This window comes from Drosophila guanche, unplaced genomic scaffold, assembly GCF_900245975.1.
Source record: "Drosophila guanche unplaced genomic scaffold, DGUA_6, whole genome shotgun sequence".
Taxonomy (NCBI): domain Eukaryota; kingdom Metazoa; phylum Arthropoda; class Insecta; order Diptera; family Drosophilidae; genus Drosophila; species Drosophila guanche.
In genome coordinates, this window is record NW_022995753.1 from 1,954,959 (window position 1) to 1,970,403 (window position 15,445).

Sequence of the window (15,445 nt, forward strand, 5' to 3'; positions counted from 1 at the left end):
GTGCTGTTTGAGTGGCTAAATGGCTGCTGTGAAATTATCTATTCCTAGGCCACAATCAGTCAAGTGGGACAGTGGGGCTGGACATTGTCTGGGGTGCGACTTAATTACTTTTTCAAAGTCAGTTAATTAGTGTTGGCCAGCAGCAGCAGCAGCAGCAGCAGCAGCAGAAGAAGACCAAATGAAAATGGTCAACGAAGGATGACACAAATGGACGACTGAGCTGGGGCAAAAGTAGAAAATGGCAGTCAAAAAGTGGAACATAAATTACAAGAAATTGAAGTGGTGGGCTCATTGGTTATGCGAGAGTTCAACATTTATAAATGCTGTTAACACTCTTTAGCCTCGCTTCCCACTCAGCCAAATGTAAAAATGTAATCGACGGAACTGTGCGAAGTTCTTGACAAATTTGTGAGCTGTTCCATCAACTGAACGTTGGATTTGCATGGGTGTCTGGCGACTCGAACGCTCCTTTCCTGTTGTCTTTGTTTGCAAATGATTTCGATTGTCTTCCGCATTAGTTCGCGCTCTGGGCCAGCCCCTCAGAATGGCATAATGGAGTTGTGCGAAAGAGATTGGATAGAGGTTGAGGGGGCAGAGGTTTTTATGTCGACATCGCGTGTTTTACGATACAATTAAATGGGCCGCTAAGCATCAGCTCCGAGCTCAAATTAATTGCTTGCTTTCTTCGAATTACTCATACGACCCTTGGCCATGGCTGCCCTTCGCTCCGTTGGCCATTTGCTTAAGATGAACTCGCACTACGGCTGCCAGTCTGTGTCATTTACATTAACAGGCAACAGCTTCGACTACCGCGCTCTAGGGGTGGTCCCGGCTCCCGGGTCCCGGGTCCGGGGCGCTCGTAAATTACTTGAATAATGCAAAATAACAATATTTACTCATTGTTCTCAGTGGGTGGCGCTGCTATTATTTTTTGTAGATTTTCTATGGCATTAAATGGAATTTCAATTATGCCAAAACAAAAGGTAACTTGAATAACTGCAAGGTAAACTCTGAAAAGTATGTTTCCCAAAAAGAAAACACCAAAATGAACCAAGACTTAAGCCGAAGCTGATTCCCCCGTTTCGGCTCTTAAACTTGAAGCTCAAACAAAGTCTTAGGCTTTGAGCCTGAGCTCCGACTCTCTGCTCTTACTTCTACCACGAAAGGAGTCACAACTGCCCACTTCAGTTAATCAAATAATTGTATATGCACCTAGAAGCACACTTTAATGATCAATTATGATGTTCGAATTAATTAAGTCTCAACTGGAGCGCAATATCCAATGGGATGGAAGGTTGGCGTTTGTTTCGCATGTTGGCCGGCGATTTTTCAGACGCTTCAAGACAAGCGAGATTGTGAGTTGGAAGCATCATCGTCATCACCATCGATGGATTGCCGGTGCCATTAAATGGCCTGATGATGCCGACCGATTGCTTACCCTTGGCCATCGCCCTGAAGCACAGCCCACAGCACCCACCATACAGCCTGGAGTCTGTCTGAATGTCTGGATGGATGTCTGTCCCATTCTCTTGGTTCCTGCTGTTGCACACGTTCCAGTTTGTTGCTGCCATCGTGCACGTAATTTCCGTTTCCGTTTCCGTTTCCGTTTGCAGCGAACGGGAGCCGGTGACACGCGACAGCTGTTTGCACATACTTAACGCACACGCACGCACGCACCTGGCACACAGATACTCACACGCATTGGTAGGCTTGTGTGTATGCCGCCTTGCATTGCCATTGTCTGCGAATCGGAGCGTGAAGGCCATTACAAGTCTGATTATACTGAATCAAAGAATCAATATTTACAATTTGCAGGCACCCAACCAACCCACTTTCAACGCACATTCATCGCCACTTCCGGTCCCCAGCCAAATGTTTTGGCGGCCACAGACAGACCGATAAGTATATAAATATCCATGTACATATGGGCGGGCGGGCATTTCCATTCCATTTCCCATGCAAGTCAAATGTTCCTTTTGCAAACTTTCCACCAATTATTTTCCTAGATATAGGGCAGGGGATTGGACACTGCGTTTAAACATCTTCATTCTGTCTATAATAATGATCCGCTCTGATACAGAATCTTTGGTCTGATCTTCGCAACTGTGCGCTTGGTTGCCTTCCTTGAATTTTGTTAGGGGTGAGCTTCCCTTTGTGCACCTCTCTGTCGCGCGAAGGGTTGCCCATTCCGAATAATCGAATATTTGTGCGCCTTACAGCTTTATTTGCACCTCACTCACCATAAATGATAGCAGCCACATGCTCGTAAATATTTTGTATTTGAACAGCAAGAAAATAAATTCATTTGTTTTGAGCTTATTCTCTTTTATTTTATTTTTTTTATTTAATCGCTACAGCGAAATTGGTTGGTCGCAGACGATGAGTCCGCATTGACCAGGTACAAATGTTACAACAAATTTTGAACTCAAAACAGAGTTGTTTGAATATTCTCTTTTTGGCGTTCGATGTTTATAAACATATCGATACGTCCATGGTGGCATCGATGTTTTTGCCTCTTCGCCTTCCCGAATTGATCGAATTGTTGAACGTGTGCTAAGATCGAGGCCAAATTGCTGTAATTTATTGGACTGGATTCGCGATGTCAGACGTGAACAATAACAAAAAGTGAGTGGTGCAAAAAGTGACTCAGTGTACAATTTGCCATGCGCATTCGGTTTGTTTTTGTTTCAGGGCAGAAAATAAGCCGGTGGTGCTGGTCGAGCTGCATAACAAGGAAGAAACAATTATTGTGGAAAAGTCAATCGCCGATCGCCTAGTGCCAGGAAACGAATTGACACAAAATGAGCATCTGGTCTTTCCGGACTTAGGCTCTGCGGTTTTGCAAAAGCTTATTTTGTGGACGTGCTACCATAAGAACGAAACCCAACCAAGACCCGATGAGGATCGCTGCGCTTGGTACCGCTTATTCTTCGATATGGACCTTGACGTTCTCAACGAACTGGCGAAGGCTGCCGACGGCTACGGCATAACAACTCTGTCCGAGTATATCCATCGCCATGATGCTAGTGAATAATTAATAGCACCTAATAAAAGTTCATTTTTGATTGCATATTTGCTTGACATTGAGTAAGGAGTAATGGGGTAAAGTGCGGCAGTGGGGGGTGATAATGAAGTAATATGTGTATGTGTTGTAATTTGCATGTGTTACTGGCGCGCTGTTTTGCCAGTGTGGTGGAACCCGAGCAGGTACCCACGTGTTGCGACGCTCCATCTTCTGGCAAATCTCCCGAATCCCGAATCCCTGTCACTGCCAGTATTGATGTCTGGCTGTATTTTCAGTAAACCAAGCCACATACTATCAACAATTTTGTTAGCAAGGCGTGAAAAATGTTGAAAAACTTCCCTCCAGCCTGATTATCGATACACACGCACCACGAAGCGATGTATCGAATGCGCCCCAATGTCAGCATTTCACAACACTGCACTTCAAGATTTGCGCGCATTGCCGCACATAACGTAAAACATAAATGCAATACTGATACATATGAGAATACAACACCTTTGGGGTCTCTACCGGAGTTGCCTCTACATCTGGCTTCATGCAAGCCGCAGATCCTTCTCGCTGGAACACGACTGCGACCCGTTAGTTCGCTGAAAGCGTCTCCGAGCACAGTCGAGTCCAAGCAACGAGTGCCATGTCGTCAAATTGTAATAGCTTCTTCCTTTGCAGTGAGCGAATACACGACATGGCAGTGCCGCTGGGAACGCATCAAAAATGTACTTCAACCAAGAAGAAGAATTCATCAATCTACGCTGGCTTAAATACGGCATATGGGATGTGTCACACTATGCATATATGTACATATGTAAGTATTCATATGTATGCCTGGCATGAGACTTCATGATTGCAAACAAAAGTGAAAGTGAATGGGACAATTTTGTGCGTTCTTTGAAAATCATTTAATTGTGTGTGTGTAGGTGTGTGTAATAAGCACCCAAGACACAAACAAAACAATTGCCATTTAATCGCAGTGAAAATGAACTTTTCGGGGCTCTCCTCCACTGCTGGAATTTAATTACGCAACCACTGGCTACCGATCTGTGTGCTGCGTGGAGAGGAGTGCTGCTGCAATGAGTGGCGGAAGGGGCGGAGTGGTGGAGGGGGTGTGAGAAGTAAAGAGTGTGCTAAGCAATAGGGATAAGCCAGCTGGAATGGGACTCCCGCCACAAGCAGCTCAACAAGCTCTGGCTGGCGGATGCCTGCGTGGATGCTTGACTGGCGGCTTAACACGCCAAAAATTGTAAGCCAAAGGCATGACAGAGACAGAAACAGGGGCAGAGCTGATGTAATTACGCCAGCACATGTGTGTGTGTGTGCGTGTGTGTATGAGAGAAAGAGTGAGAAACAGCGGGAGAGATTACCATTGTTGTTATTGTAAATATTATTTTTATTTGCACGTCAACCGCAAACACTCATCCAGCCCGAAATTGAAGTAAAAACAAGGCTTAAACATCTTAAGGCAGCTCATTGTTGGGACTTGCGAAATGATGACAACGCTTGAGGTTTCGCTTAGGCGGCAGTTGGAGATGGGCACGGGCGCGGACACGTGGGTTTCGCGCGAGCGTGAACTCACGAAACGTGGAAGGAGTGCAGCACGAAAAGTGCATAGAATTTGTTGTGCATTTCTTAGCTAGATCTTAATTAGTAATTAAGGCTAGAATTCGTTTGCCAGATGGCTGTAGCAGATGTAATGGGTTCGATCCTCGGCTTTTATTTGCCTCTTAGTGTTTCTGAAGAAGACTCGAAGACTTTCAAGAGCACTCACGAAGTGTGTGCAGTCCATCTCCATGTCTCACTGGGTCCGTCCATTGCCCCCGCCACCCTCTCCCTCTCTCACGCTATTGTATCCCACCAGCCATCAGCCGTTACCTTTACCGTTGCCTTTCTTTCCCTTCCATTCTTCTTTTGCATTTCGGCTGTGCTGTAATTGTTTGTTTGTTTATTTAGCCTGCCACCTGCTTGCCAGCAGATTAGCAGCAGGATTTGATGAGCACACGCTGTGTGGCAAAAGAGAGAAAGGGGAGAGAGAGAGAGAGAGAGAGAGAGAGAGAGAGAGATTCAGCGAAAGACAGCGATGCACACCCACAATGTGTGGGAAGAGGGACGGCGGCGACTGGTAGAAATATTGCGCCAGCTAAAATAATTCACTGCAATTATATGCGAATGCTGGAAGTGCCACCTTCCTGTCCGTTTCGTTCCGTTTTGTACCGTTCCGAGTGTTTGCTTAACTGTTTAACTACCCGCAGGAACCAAGGGACGTGCACGGCATGCGACTCAATCTATACCCTGGCAAAGCGCTGCAAGCATTGTAACTTTTGGGTGTATGCAACTCCAAATTTGTACACACATAGAACCCCATGTAGTACTAGCAATAGTCACGAATTGTATTGGAAATATTGAGCTGAATTATCAATTGCTCGTTCAACGCGTTGAGCGTCCCCAATGTGACAGCTTTTCTTCAGTTTCTGTTGTTCTTTTGAATTATTTCGTATTGTGTACGCTACCCTGTAATAACAGTGGGTTGGCATAACCGTTTAAGCTTGGCGCATTCATAAACCTTTTTCATGCTCGACGTTTCCTTTTGCTTTTTCCTTTTCTTTTTCGGCAATTTGGTGTAATTGAAAAGCGCTGAGCGGCTTGGAACTCTGCAGTGCCGAAACATGAAAATAGGGGCGTGAGAGCGAGATTGATGGTAGCAAAGGTAGCCAGGTAGCAGGTAGCAAGAGGAGGGCAGCCAAAAGAAAATCGGGGAGCAGCAAGCAAGGGTGAGCACCGGCAAAGTTTACTTATCATGGCAATGCCGCCATGTCCGCTTGGTAATCGAAATTTGCAAAAGGGGATATACGAGGGATATGTGGACACCCACACAGACACCTATGAGCACACATGCCGCTTGACTGCCGTCTGGAAATATTCATTTGCATCTGGAGGAAATTGGTTTCAATTTTGCTCGCATCTTTCTTCTGCTTAGATTTTGGATCATTGTAAGAGATTGTTCAATTCAGTTTAAAAGTGAAAATCATGGCCGATGTTCCCATAAACAGAGAAAGAGAGAGAGTTAGGCATTCCTCAATGCGAGCCACTTGTGCGGTTGGAATTTATGTTTTTTTTTTCTCTTCTGCGTTGAACGTGCCACCCACAAGCCCAGCCAAAAAAAAAACCACACCAGACCCCAGCCCCAATCCCAGCCGCAGCTGCAGTCCCACAGTCTCTCCGATTGCCACCATAATTGGCCAATTGTCGGGTGTCATTAACAGTCCCGTCATTATTGGCAATGTCCCGGACTGGGGACTGGGAATGCTGAATATTTCATCCGACATCCACCGACAGCGTTCAGCATCAAATGTAACACACAAAAGTTGTTTAAAAATTAAATTAAAGTTAAAAGCTCACAAAAATAATGAAATGCACAAAGTACTCACACAAGGGGAGGCACTGTGGGAGTGGCTCTTCGAGAGGAACGTTAATGGGGTGGCTACAACAAATAACAATTACAGTGGCAACTGTCAACTGTCAGCTGGCAGCGCGACCAACACCAGAAATAATAAAATCGCTGTGACAATTCAATTAAAATATTTCTACATACATTTCCAACGTCCTGCCAAATGCCTGGGCAGTAAGGTAGAAACATCAAGAGCCGGCAGCCTGTGTGCAGATATACTAAAGTGAATGTTGATTCCCATGCCAGTGAGCCCCGTTGAGATGCTTTCCCATCAGTTTATAAATATGACGAGGCGAACTCCGCAACTCTCAGTGTGCGAAAATTGTCAAGTGTTGCGCTGTGGCCACCTTAAGCTCGCGTAACACAAATGTAAAGGACACATCCATTCATCTCCATCTCTGTACGAGCAGGAGTACCAGTAGCAGCATACATACATACATACATATATTTTGTATTGTTGATGCGTGATGATAACAATAAAATCTGACAAAAAAACACACCAATTTTCACCCACAAATTGTACACACTATCCTGTTGCTGGTTTCCGTTTCTCCGTTCCGTTTCGTCCCTCGTTTTATTCCCTTGTGTATGGGGAATTCTGTGCTTGTCCTGTGTGCTACCACTGGCCTCCTGAGTATCCATCGTACTAACGTCTCGCCTCGTTGACATTGCCATCTGGCAGGGACTTCCGTCCAGGCCTGTGCCCTGTCCGAGCAACAACACCATTTTGTGGTTCCTGACAATTCATCAGACATTGTTGACACTGTGTCTGAGCAGTTTGGTTTTCGTTACTGTCACTGTTCTCCTCTCCCCTGTCCATTGCGGTTGCTTGCGATTGTCCGCTTCACTTTTCTTGCTCTGATACTTACAATTTGGGTTTCTTCATACCGAGTACACGCTCTATTCGAGAGTGCGTTGTGTACAAGTACCCTTGAAGAAAATAAGTACAAAAAAAGCCACGTTAAGCATAACCGAATATAAGGCTAAAGCCATAAATTATCTTTTTTTTCTGGACCTACTGTTAGCTGCCAGGGTATCCTTTAGTTCGATGGTTCCATGTCCTGCTGTTGCTGTAGCATCTGCAGCAACATCAATAGTAACAAACAGGGAACAGCACCAGGAGCAGGCAAAGAGCTTACCACAGGTGAGACTCGCACAGTTTATTTAATTCATTCCATTCGATATTTTTGCTGGGTGTGTACAAGTATTTGGATATTTTTGTGCCATTTTTCAATTCGATTTATGGCCAGTCAAAATAGCTTTGGCTCAGCTCAGCTCAGCTCAGCTCGGCTCGGCTTACGCTTTCCGCTCGGCAAACATACAAAAATGTTAACTGAGAAATATATTTGAAGCTGGCCTTTAATATTGGATATGGGAAACACATTCGATTCGAGTTTGTATTTGTTTTCTTATGTGGCTTAGCTGCTTGTTAAGTCGTTAATTGGTAAGTCCTAAAATTATCCCTCATAGCGGCTTATACTCACACTTAAAATCTGAAGTAAAGTTCCTTCAATTGTGTAGTCTCCAAAAGCAGACAGCGTGCTCCCATCGGTTTAGTGAATGAATTCAATTTATTATGGGAAATATTCATATTCCAACCAACTGGCAGAGTATCGGTGTAATCTCTCTTTGGTTCCAAAGAGGAAACCAACATGTGTTGCATTTATTAATACATTTTAGATGTGCATAATAATATTAGGATGCTGTTTGCTGCCACACTCCTACTTACTATTCTAAAGCTTTCCTTCTTTTTTTGTGTGTGTGTTTTTATTGTGACGCCAAAACGATGCTTTCCGCTTTGTCTGGATTGTTTGTGTTTTGTTTTTTTGTTTTTTTTATGCTTTTTGCGTTTTGGTTTTGTTTTGATTTTGGCCCCACGCGCAGGTATCACATTTGGCTGTAAGCCTTTTGTAAGTTGCCTTCTCTGCACCCACTAACACAGAGAGTTGTTAAGGTTTGGCCATGGATGGGCATCTGGATAGCATACTTATATGGGCAGCACACAGTCGTTCAGTTTTATGGCTTATATTGCTGCAGCAACGTAATAATATGCAACGATTTTTTCCAGGGTATCCAACGCTTCGTCGCCGTGGATATATTTTCCTTCCTCTAATTTTGCTGGTGCTCGCGCTTTCCCTTATTTGGTCACAGTTCTGCCGCTTTGCCCCACCAACAACATTCAAATTGTGCAGGACACATGCAAAAGTCCTTTTCCCGACATGTTTTATGCCACCTGCTGCTACTCCTGGTTACCTCCATTGTTGTTGTGGTTGCTGTTGCCTGCTGCCTGCTGGCTGCTGGCTGTTGAATTTTGTGTCTGTTGCCGGCTTAAACTGTTGCTGCTTGTTGGTTTTTTTTTTCATTCACGACTTTCGTGTTATGAATTTTTCAATTCCAAACAAATTTGTATTTTTACTTTTCGCGCCTTTACCACCTTTTCAGCTTTCTCTCCATCTCCACCCAAAAGTGTTGCTTTTAGTTATTTTTGCTGCTGCTTCCAGGCCAACAAATATTCGCACCGGGCAAGCAAATTACCCTAGATTTAGCGAACTTTGTTAAACTCTTTTGTTTAGCCGCACTAAGGGTACAGATTGAAAGCCATAAGTAAATAAATAAATTCAAATGTTAATTATAACTACAGAATAAACAGAGAATTGGTTACTCAGAAGTGGCACTACGTCTGGATAAATTTAGTGCTTGGGGTCGTTCAACTTCTAGGACTATAAATCTAGAAAATACACCAGCTAAAAGAACTCTGAATCTGCACTCGTTTATGCTCGGGTTTGTCTCCTTTCATTTTGCAGGTGTGTAATTGTTCCAGAGTTCATTTTGCAGAGTTTTCCTCCCAGTGCCAGTGGTTGGGAGGTTGTTTTGGATGTGGTTCGATGTGACAGTAGTTGGCATTGTTGTTTTAATAGGCCGCCGGCCATGTTCAGCAAACATAATAGAGTTTTGCGTCAGTTGCAACGTTTTACCCCACTTTAGTCTTCTGCTAAATTTACACCTCCCCCACGCCTTTCCCTCCTCCATGCTTCTCCCTCTCTCTCTCCTTTAGACCGCTCTGTGCGAAACTCAGCCATACATTTTCCATCGACAGGTGCCCATTGCTTTCATTGCGTAAGCTGCAAAATGCTTCAGTTAAGCAGTACCGAATTTCCCAGCTCTCTGCATGTGTGTGTGTGTGTGTGTGTGTGTGTTGTCCCCGTGTGTCTCTAGGTGTGTGTAGGATATATGAAATTATGAGAGGCGAGTGTGCCTTTTTGCGTTTACTCTGGTTTATTTTATTTTTTTTTGTTGGAAAACTTTTGAGCCATATTAGAATACGGTCAAGAGGGGGGAAATGGTGCACGAGTTTACCAATTATAAGGAATAGAATTTTAATTATACATAAATTTTGCAATTTTATCGCTCCATAAAGGGCGAAAGTTTTCTTTCGTAAAAAGTTTCATCAGGAAATCGGAGAAGATTTTTGTTTGTTGGTTTAAGTTTGGGTTCTGGATTGAGGCTGGTAATTCTATTAGCTCTGGCACTTACTTAAATTCTTAGAGTCATCTTGCTGATGATTGTAGTTAAGGACACGGATATGCCTGGGACACGACACAAAAATGGCGAAAAGGAAACGATTCTGAAGAGGCCCCGATTGGGATTCGCATTGTAATTTCCGCCCTCTTATTAATCCCTGGAGAATTCTGATTAATAATTGCAGTGCTGGATTGACACTTAACAGCAATGATTGCGAATAAATTAGGTACATAGTTGGGAGAACGAAAGTTGTGGCCGCCACCAACTTGAAACTTTGCCTAGGCTCTTCCGTTATGGACTCCCACTCGTTCGTTGTATATCCTTGTCATTACGATTATGGCCATGGAACATTGCTACTAATCACACTCAGAGGCATTATACACATTAGATTCGAAAGGCAAATAACAAAGCACACACGCAGGAGATGCTGGATGCTGGCTGCTGGCTGCTGGTTGCTGGCTGCTGGCTGCTGGAGACTGGGGAGGAGAACCAAATTATTTCTTATTCAAGCAAGCAACAGCTGCCTTCCTTCCATCTATGCTATGCGAGTATGTTGTTTGTTGTTGTTGTTGTGGGCTTAGCATTTTCTCCTTCTTGGCCTTACTCATTTGCTTGTAACTACGGCAACCTTTGACCGCATTGCTGTTGTTGCCCTGTGGCCTATGGAAGCGGCAAAATAGAACAGAAAATTGAACCAAAAGGAATGTCTCCTGTCACCCCAGCTCTGTCTCTTTCTCTATCACCGACCCAACGCCCCAACGCCCCTGTGTATCAACGTATTCTCCATTCAGTGGCCATACAATGCGGCTTTTGGTCTGGTCTCAGTTGTCCCGAGTCGTCCCGATGCAAAAACGCAGTCCTAAAGTTTCTTTTATGTGGCTTTTGCCTCGCCGAGGGAAAAACACATTTCTTATTTGCGATTGTTGGCCAGCAGAATGAGGAAATATGAGAATGTACTTGTTAGACTTGTTAGAGGATAATTAGGTGGCATAAGGACTCGATGAGAATGTTTTTAGCGCAACAAGCATCAAAATCCAATACAGTGAGTGCCTCGAATGCCAAGGGAAAGCCCCTTCGATGCCTTAATGATGAGTCTTATGAATTAACTTTGAACTTTTCACAAGATCCACAAATGGATTTGTTCTCTCTGTTCGCTGTTTTGTTGTGGTTTTTGTTCTGGAATTCTTTGAAATTATTTCTCATTTTTAAGAATTTTGTTTACAACAACAAAAAAAGAAGGTAAACAAAGAAGAAGAACATCGTCGACCAGCAAAGGGAAAGCACCAACAGGAAAATGCATTCCAAGCATATTTCAAAATGTTTTCTTTAGACTGTGATCCCAGAATGTCATTTGACATTTCCCCTTCTCCCCTTCACCGTGAAAACGTGAACAAAAAAAGAACTATCGTAAGAAAAATAAGTACGAAAAAATACGGGGTTTTGTTGTCGTTTTCGTTGTCGTTGTCGTTGTCGTTGTCAGTGGGGCTACAACTTCCTTGGGCCAAGAAGAAGTCGGAAGTGACTACGGAAAAGAGTGCACAAAAAAAAACCAACAACAACTCACTCAACGTTCGCGTTCTCTCATGAATCACGCAATCTCTCTTTCTCTCTTTCTAGCTCTCATTCTGCGTGGGCAGGGTGTATTCTTATAAGGTTTTAGCATCTCAGGTGCTGATTTGCACAAATGTTTAGCACAAAGAACATATCACTTGATACAATTCCTCCATAAGGGAGAACATTTTGAGCAGAAGAATTTGTTTCCATTTGGCTCTGGTATCATAAGTATATGTAGATCTCTATAGACCCATAGCCTTACTTCATCTGGCGTACACTGGCAAGAGGACATGTGCATAGATAGGAACGCTTTACCTTTCCACAAACTACTAGCAGCGAATCTCAAGATTGCTTGTAAACCCACTCGGGAGCGTTCACAGGGGACTGCCTTACCCTGAATCAATACACTCTGCGTAGCGTTGGCGCGAGTCTCGCTCGGCCGGAGGGGGGAGTTTCGTGTGAGCTAAATATAGTCGGCAGGCAGACGAAAGCATCGGTCGGTTGGCGCTCGTCTCGGTTCGGCTTTTACACTCACTCAGCATTGAGTAGGAGCAGATTCGGAAGCAGCCAACGTGGAGGCGTCGAACGGGGCAGCCAGGGACCAGAGCAGAAGCTGTGACTGTGCCTGTACAAGCAGCATCAGCAGCAACAGCAGCAGCGGTAGCAGCAGCAACAGTCGAGTAACAGACTCGATGCAGCGCGGTGGGACATTCCAGATAGCGTTACGCCTAGGATTTCAGTACACGTCGAGTTGGCCACGTGCACGGACACGGACACGTCGAGAGTCGAGTCGGGCGGTTCGCGTGCCCCAATCGCGGCGTTCCAGAAACAATCACAGAAACAATATAACTACAAATTCGCGTTACGGTTCGGTTCGGTTACAAAATCAAAATAAAACTCTAGTGAAAATCGCCTCTCAATTGATTGGTTTGGCTTCTTCTCCAAGTGTTTGTTCTCGCTTATTTCATTTCAATAGTTTCCTTTTTGTTGTCAATTTTTTCTCTGTGCAAATTCGAAAGTGTGAAAAGTATGCCAATGTGCCGGCTGGGAGAAATGCGCGCCAAAAATTCAGAAATTTACTCCGAGAAATGCAACAACAATATTTCAATTTAATTGAAAGAATCGTAAAAGCATTTGAAAAAATGATGTACCTAAATGTATTCCTAATCATCAGATAAAGATTTCAATTAAATTGGTTTCGGTAAAACATTAATTCTGCCCTTAAATGACAATTCAAAGATACAGCCAAAAGTGTGTAAAAACTAATATCTTCACCGATTAGGTTTCCAAATAAAAATATTTAAATTAAAAAAAGAATAACGTGCTCGTTATAATAATAATTTGTTGAAACTTTAATTGGTTTACACGGAAATATCAATGGAAAATCGTCTAAAAGGAAAACCAATATGTAATCAATTCAGCTAACTGTGGAATAATAATCTTAATAATCTCCAGAGTAAGCAACAAAAATATCAAATTTAAAAGTGGGTGAAAAACGCAGCACTTCTTGGTACAAAATAAAATGTGCATTTGATGAGCTCAGGCCCAGCCACCAAAATGTAGTTTTAATGAGCCAAGCGTTGGGTTTGAAATTGGATTAAAATTTGCCTCGGGAAAACTCTTTCAGCTAAGCCTTAGGGAAAACGGAAAGAGTGGTTCGGATAGAACAGCAGCGGGTCCATTGTGTGTTTCTTTGATTAGTTTCCATATTTCATAGAAAGATTCTTAGCTTTTTACTTAAATGTGTGAAACTATTTTTGAACACTCGATGGGGTATTTATTTAATACACTTTCTTCGATGAATATTAGTTTTCCATTCCCCTCATTTCTACAGTAAGCATCGGGTCTAGGTGCCAAATAGTTGTCTATGCAAGGACACATAAATAAAACATTTCAATTCCATGAAAGCACATGGTAAAAAATCAGTTTAATCTGTGCAAACTATTAAGAGATCACCAATACAAATACAAATGCATTTGTATTTTGTATTCTCTTTCAGGCTTTAGTTTGTACTTTAACATGCATTTTATTGTTGTGGCTTTCTGTTTTCTTTTTTTGTATTCAAATACAAGTTCGTTGAGGCAATGTGCACTGTATGTTCTGTGTATCCCATATACATAGACTAGTTTGAGGCCACTTAGCGCATTGGCAGACATATTTTTAGACGTAGCCCAAAAAGTAAAAAACAAGAACAGAATGAATAAAAAGAAACGCAAAAGCAGCAGAACAGCAGAGAGCCAGAGAAGAAAAGAACTGAGAGAAAATTCATTAATAAAAGCCAGCAATAACAACAAGACCAAAAATTAAACGGCGGCCATCAAGTTTTTTTTTCTCTTCTCTTCGCCCCAGCCCACAGCGCTGGTCCGACACAGCTGTGATCGAAATATGCACAACAAAAAAAATAATAAAAAATATGAACCAAAAATCGGAAAAATGAAATTGAAAATGATTACACATGCGTATTAGGCGGGCAGTGTTGTTGCTTTTTCTTGAAATTATTAAATTTGGATAGCGGCAAAGTTTGACGAAGGTTTCTCTCCTTCGACTTGTCTGTGCGTAACCCAAAAAGCATTTGCTCTTGTGGCTACCAGTGGCTCTTACGATTGTGATGAACTGCAACATTTATTTTCTCTCTTCAAATGTGCTTTTGTTACGGTCTCAAACACTCTATGCCAAATCAGACCTCACTCTTTTCCTAGGTATCATGGGAGATCTTGCTTACGAACGTTACAGTTTTTTCTGCCTCTGAGCCGCATGCATGCCGCATTGGCACCCGATTTAAGATATGTTTCTCTCGGAATACACCGACATAATTATCAAAATACTTGTATTTATTAGGATAAATAAATATTAGTATTTGATCCGCTTGAGTTCATGTTTTACATCCCGTGTTTCCGTGTATTTTTACTCAGTTCTCTTCTGTCTTATTGTTGTAAGTATCTGCTTGAAGGGCATTCCCCCAGTCAACATTTCTCCCACTTCCTTACGGTTTTTTGAAGTTTTCTCTATTCTCTCTGCGCGTATCCCTCTCTTTCCGTATCTCTCTCTCTCTCTCTCTCTCTCTCTTCCGTTGGATAGCAAAGTTCTGCACCGTGTTCATCTGACTCGACTGTGGCGGGGATCTCCTCCCAATCCGTTGGGCCCAACATATGTGGCCCAAGGCTATCGAATATACGCACTTTTTCGATTTCCTTTTCATCTTGTTTTTTCATTTTCCGCTCTTTCTCTCATTATGTCAAACAAAATGTTTGCGGTCAAGTTTTTTTCTCTTCTCATTTTTCTTCTATTTTTTGGGCTGTTCTTTTTCCTTTGCCATAAACCTGTGAACTTTATATGTATTATTATTTCATTTGCTGGAAATTATATATAACAATTTATTGACTAGTCACTCTATTTAAATATGTAAATGATTTTGATGCTGATCAAGGGTATATAATGGTACCAGGTACCATTCCTCCTTTTCACTATTTCATTGTACATATTTACTCCTTTATATACTTCTATTTGTATGCATTTATTTGCCTTTATTTATTTGTATCTATCTGAGTTGGTGGGGATTAATCTTATTTCAATTTTTGGCTCCATTTATTTCCACAAAATGAATCCAAACGTTTTTGTTGTTGTGCCTTTAAGCCCAGCGAGTTGCTTTAACGATTTTCCATTCATGATTTTTCTCTTTTGATATTTTCTGCTTTTGGTAAGCTTAACTGCCTTCTCCTCTGCCTCTGCCTCTGCCTCTGCCCGACTGACCCTCTGACTCTTTTGTAGGCAAAGCAACAGGTTCCCTCAGTTGAGAGGATTTCTTGCCATTTGTTTGTTGGTTTTTTACATTTTTATTCACCCTCGTATTATATTTTTACATGCTCACACTTACTTTTTGTTTTATTTCTGCCCAGAAGGCTTTT

At 42.6% G+C, this 15,445-nt stretch overlaps 2 protein-coding genes across 4 annotated transcripts in view; both read left to right on the forward strand.

Moving 5' to 3' along the window:
* Nucleotides 1-2,564: 2,564 nt before the first annotated feature.
* LOC117588691 lies at nucleotides 2,565-3,034 on the forward strand. The gene is made up of 2 exons (XM_034280140.1): nucleotides 2,565-2,625; nucleotides 2,692-3,034. The coding sequence occupies exons 1-2, from the start codon at nucleotides 2,600-2,602 to the stop codon at nucleotides 3,032-3,034; spliced, it is 369 nt and encodes a 122-aa protein (XP_034136031.1). The 5' UTR covers nucleotides 2,565-2,599.
* Nucleotides 3,035-12,924: 9,890 nt separating this feature from the next.
* Nucleotides 12,925-15,445, forward strand: part of LOC117588359 — a 74,884-nt gene continuing 72,363 nt past the window's right edge. For 2 of the 3 annotated variants that reach the window (XM_034279572.1, XM_034279573.1), the window contains exon 1: nucleotides 12,929-12,996. The gene's annotated coding sequence lies outside the window, so the exon portion shown is untranslated. Of the gene's footprint in view, nucleotides 12,997-15,445 lie in introns of all 3 variants that reach the window. The other variant, XM_034279574.1, reaches the window with a different exon arrangement.

What these genes read in the sequence shown, in the direction of transcription:
- LOC117588691 (XM_034280140.1), top strand. Translation starts at nt 2,600, where the DNA reads ATGTCAGACGTGAACAATAACAAAAA. An exon ending in GACGTGAACAATAACAAAAA is followed by an intron (nt 2,626 to 2,691) that starts GTGAGTGGTGCA and finishes TTTTTGTTTCAG; the next exon opens with GGCAGAAAATAAGCCGGTGG.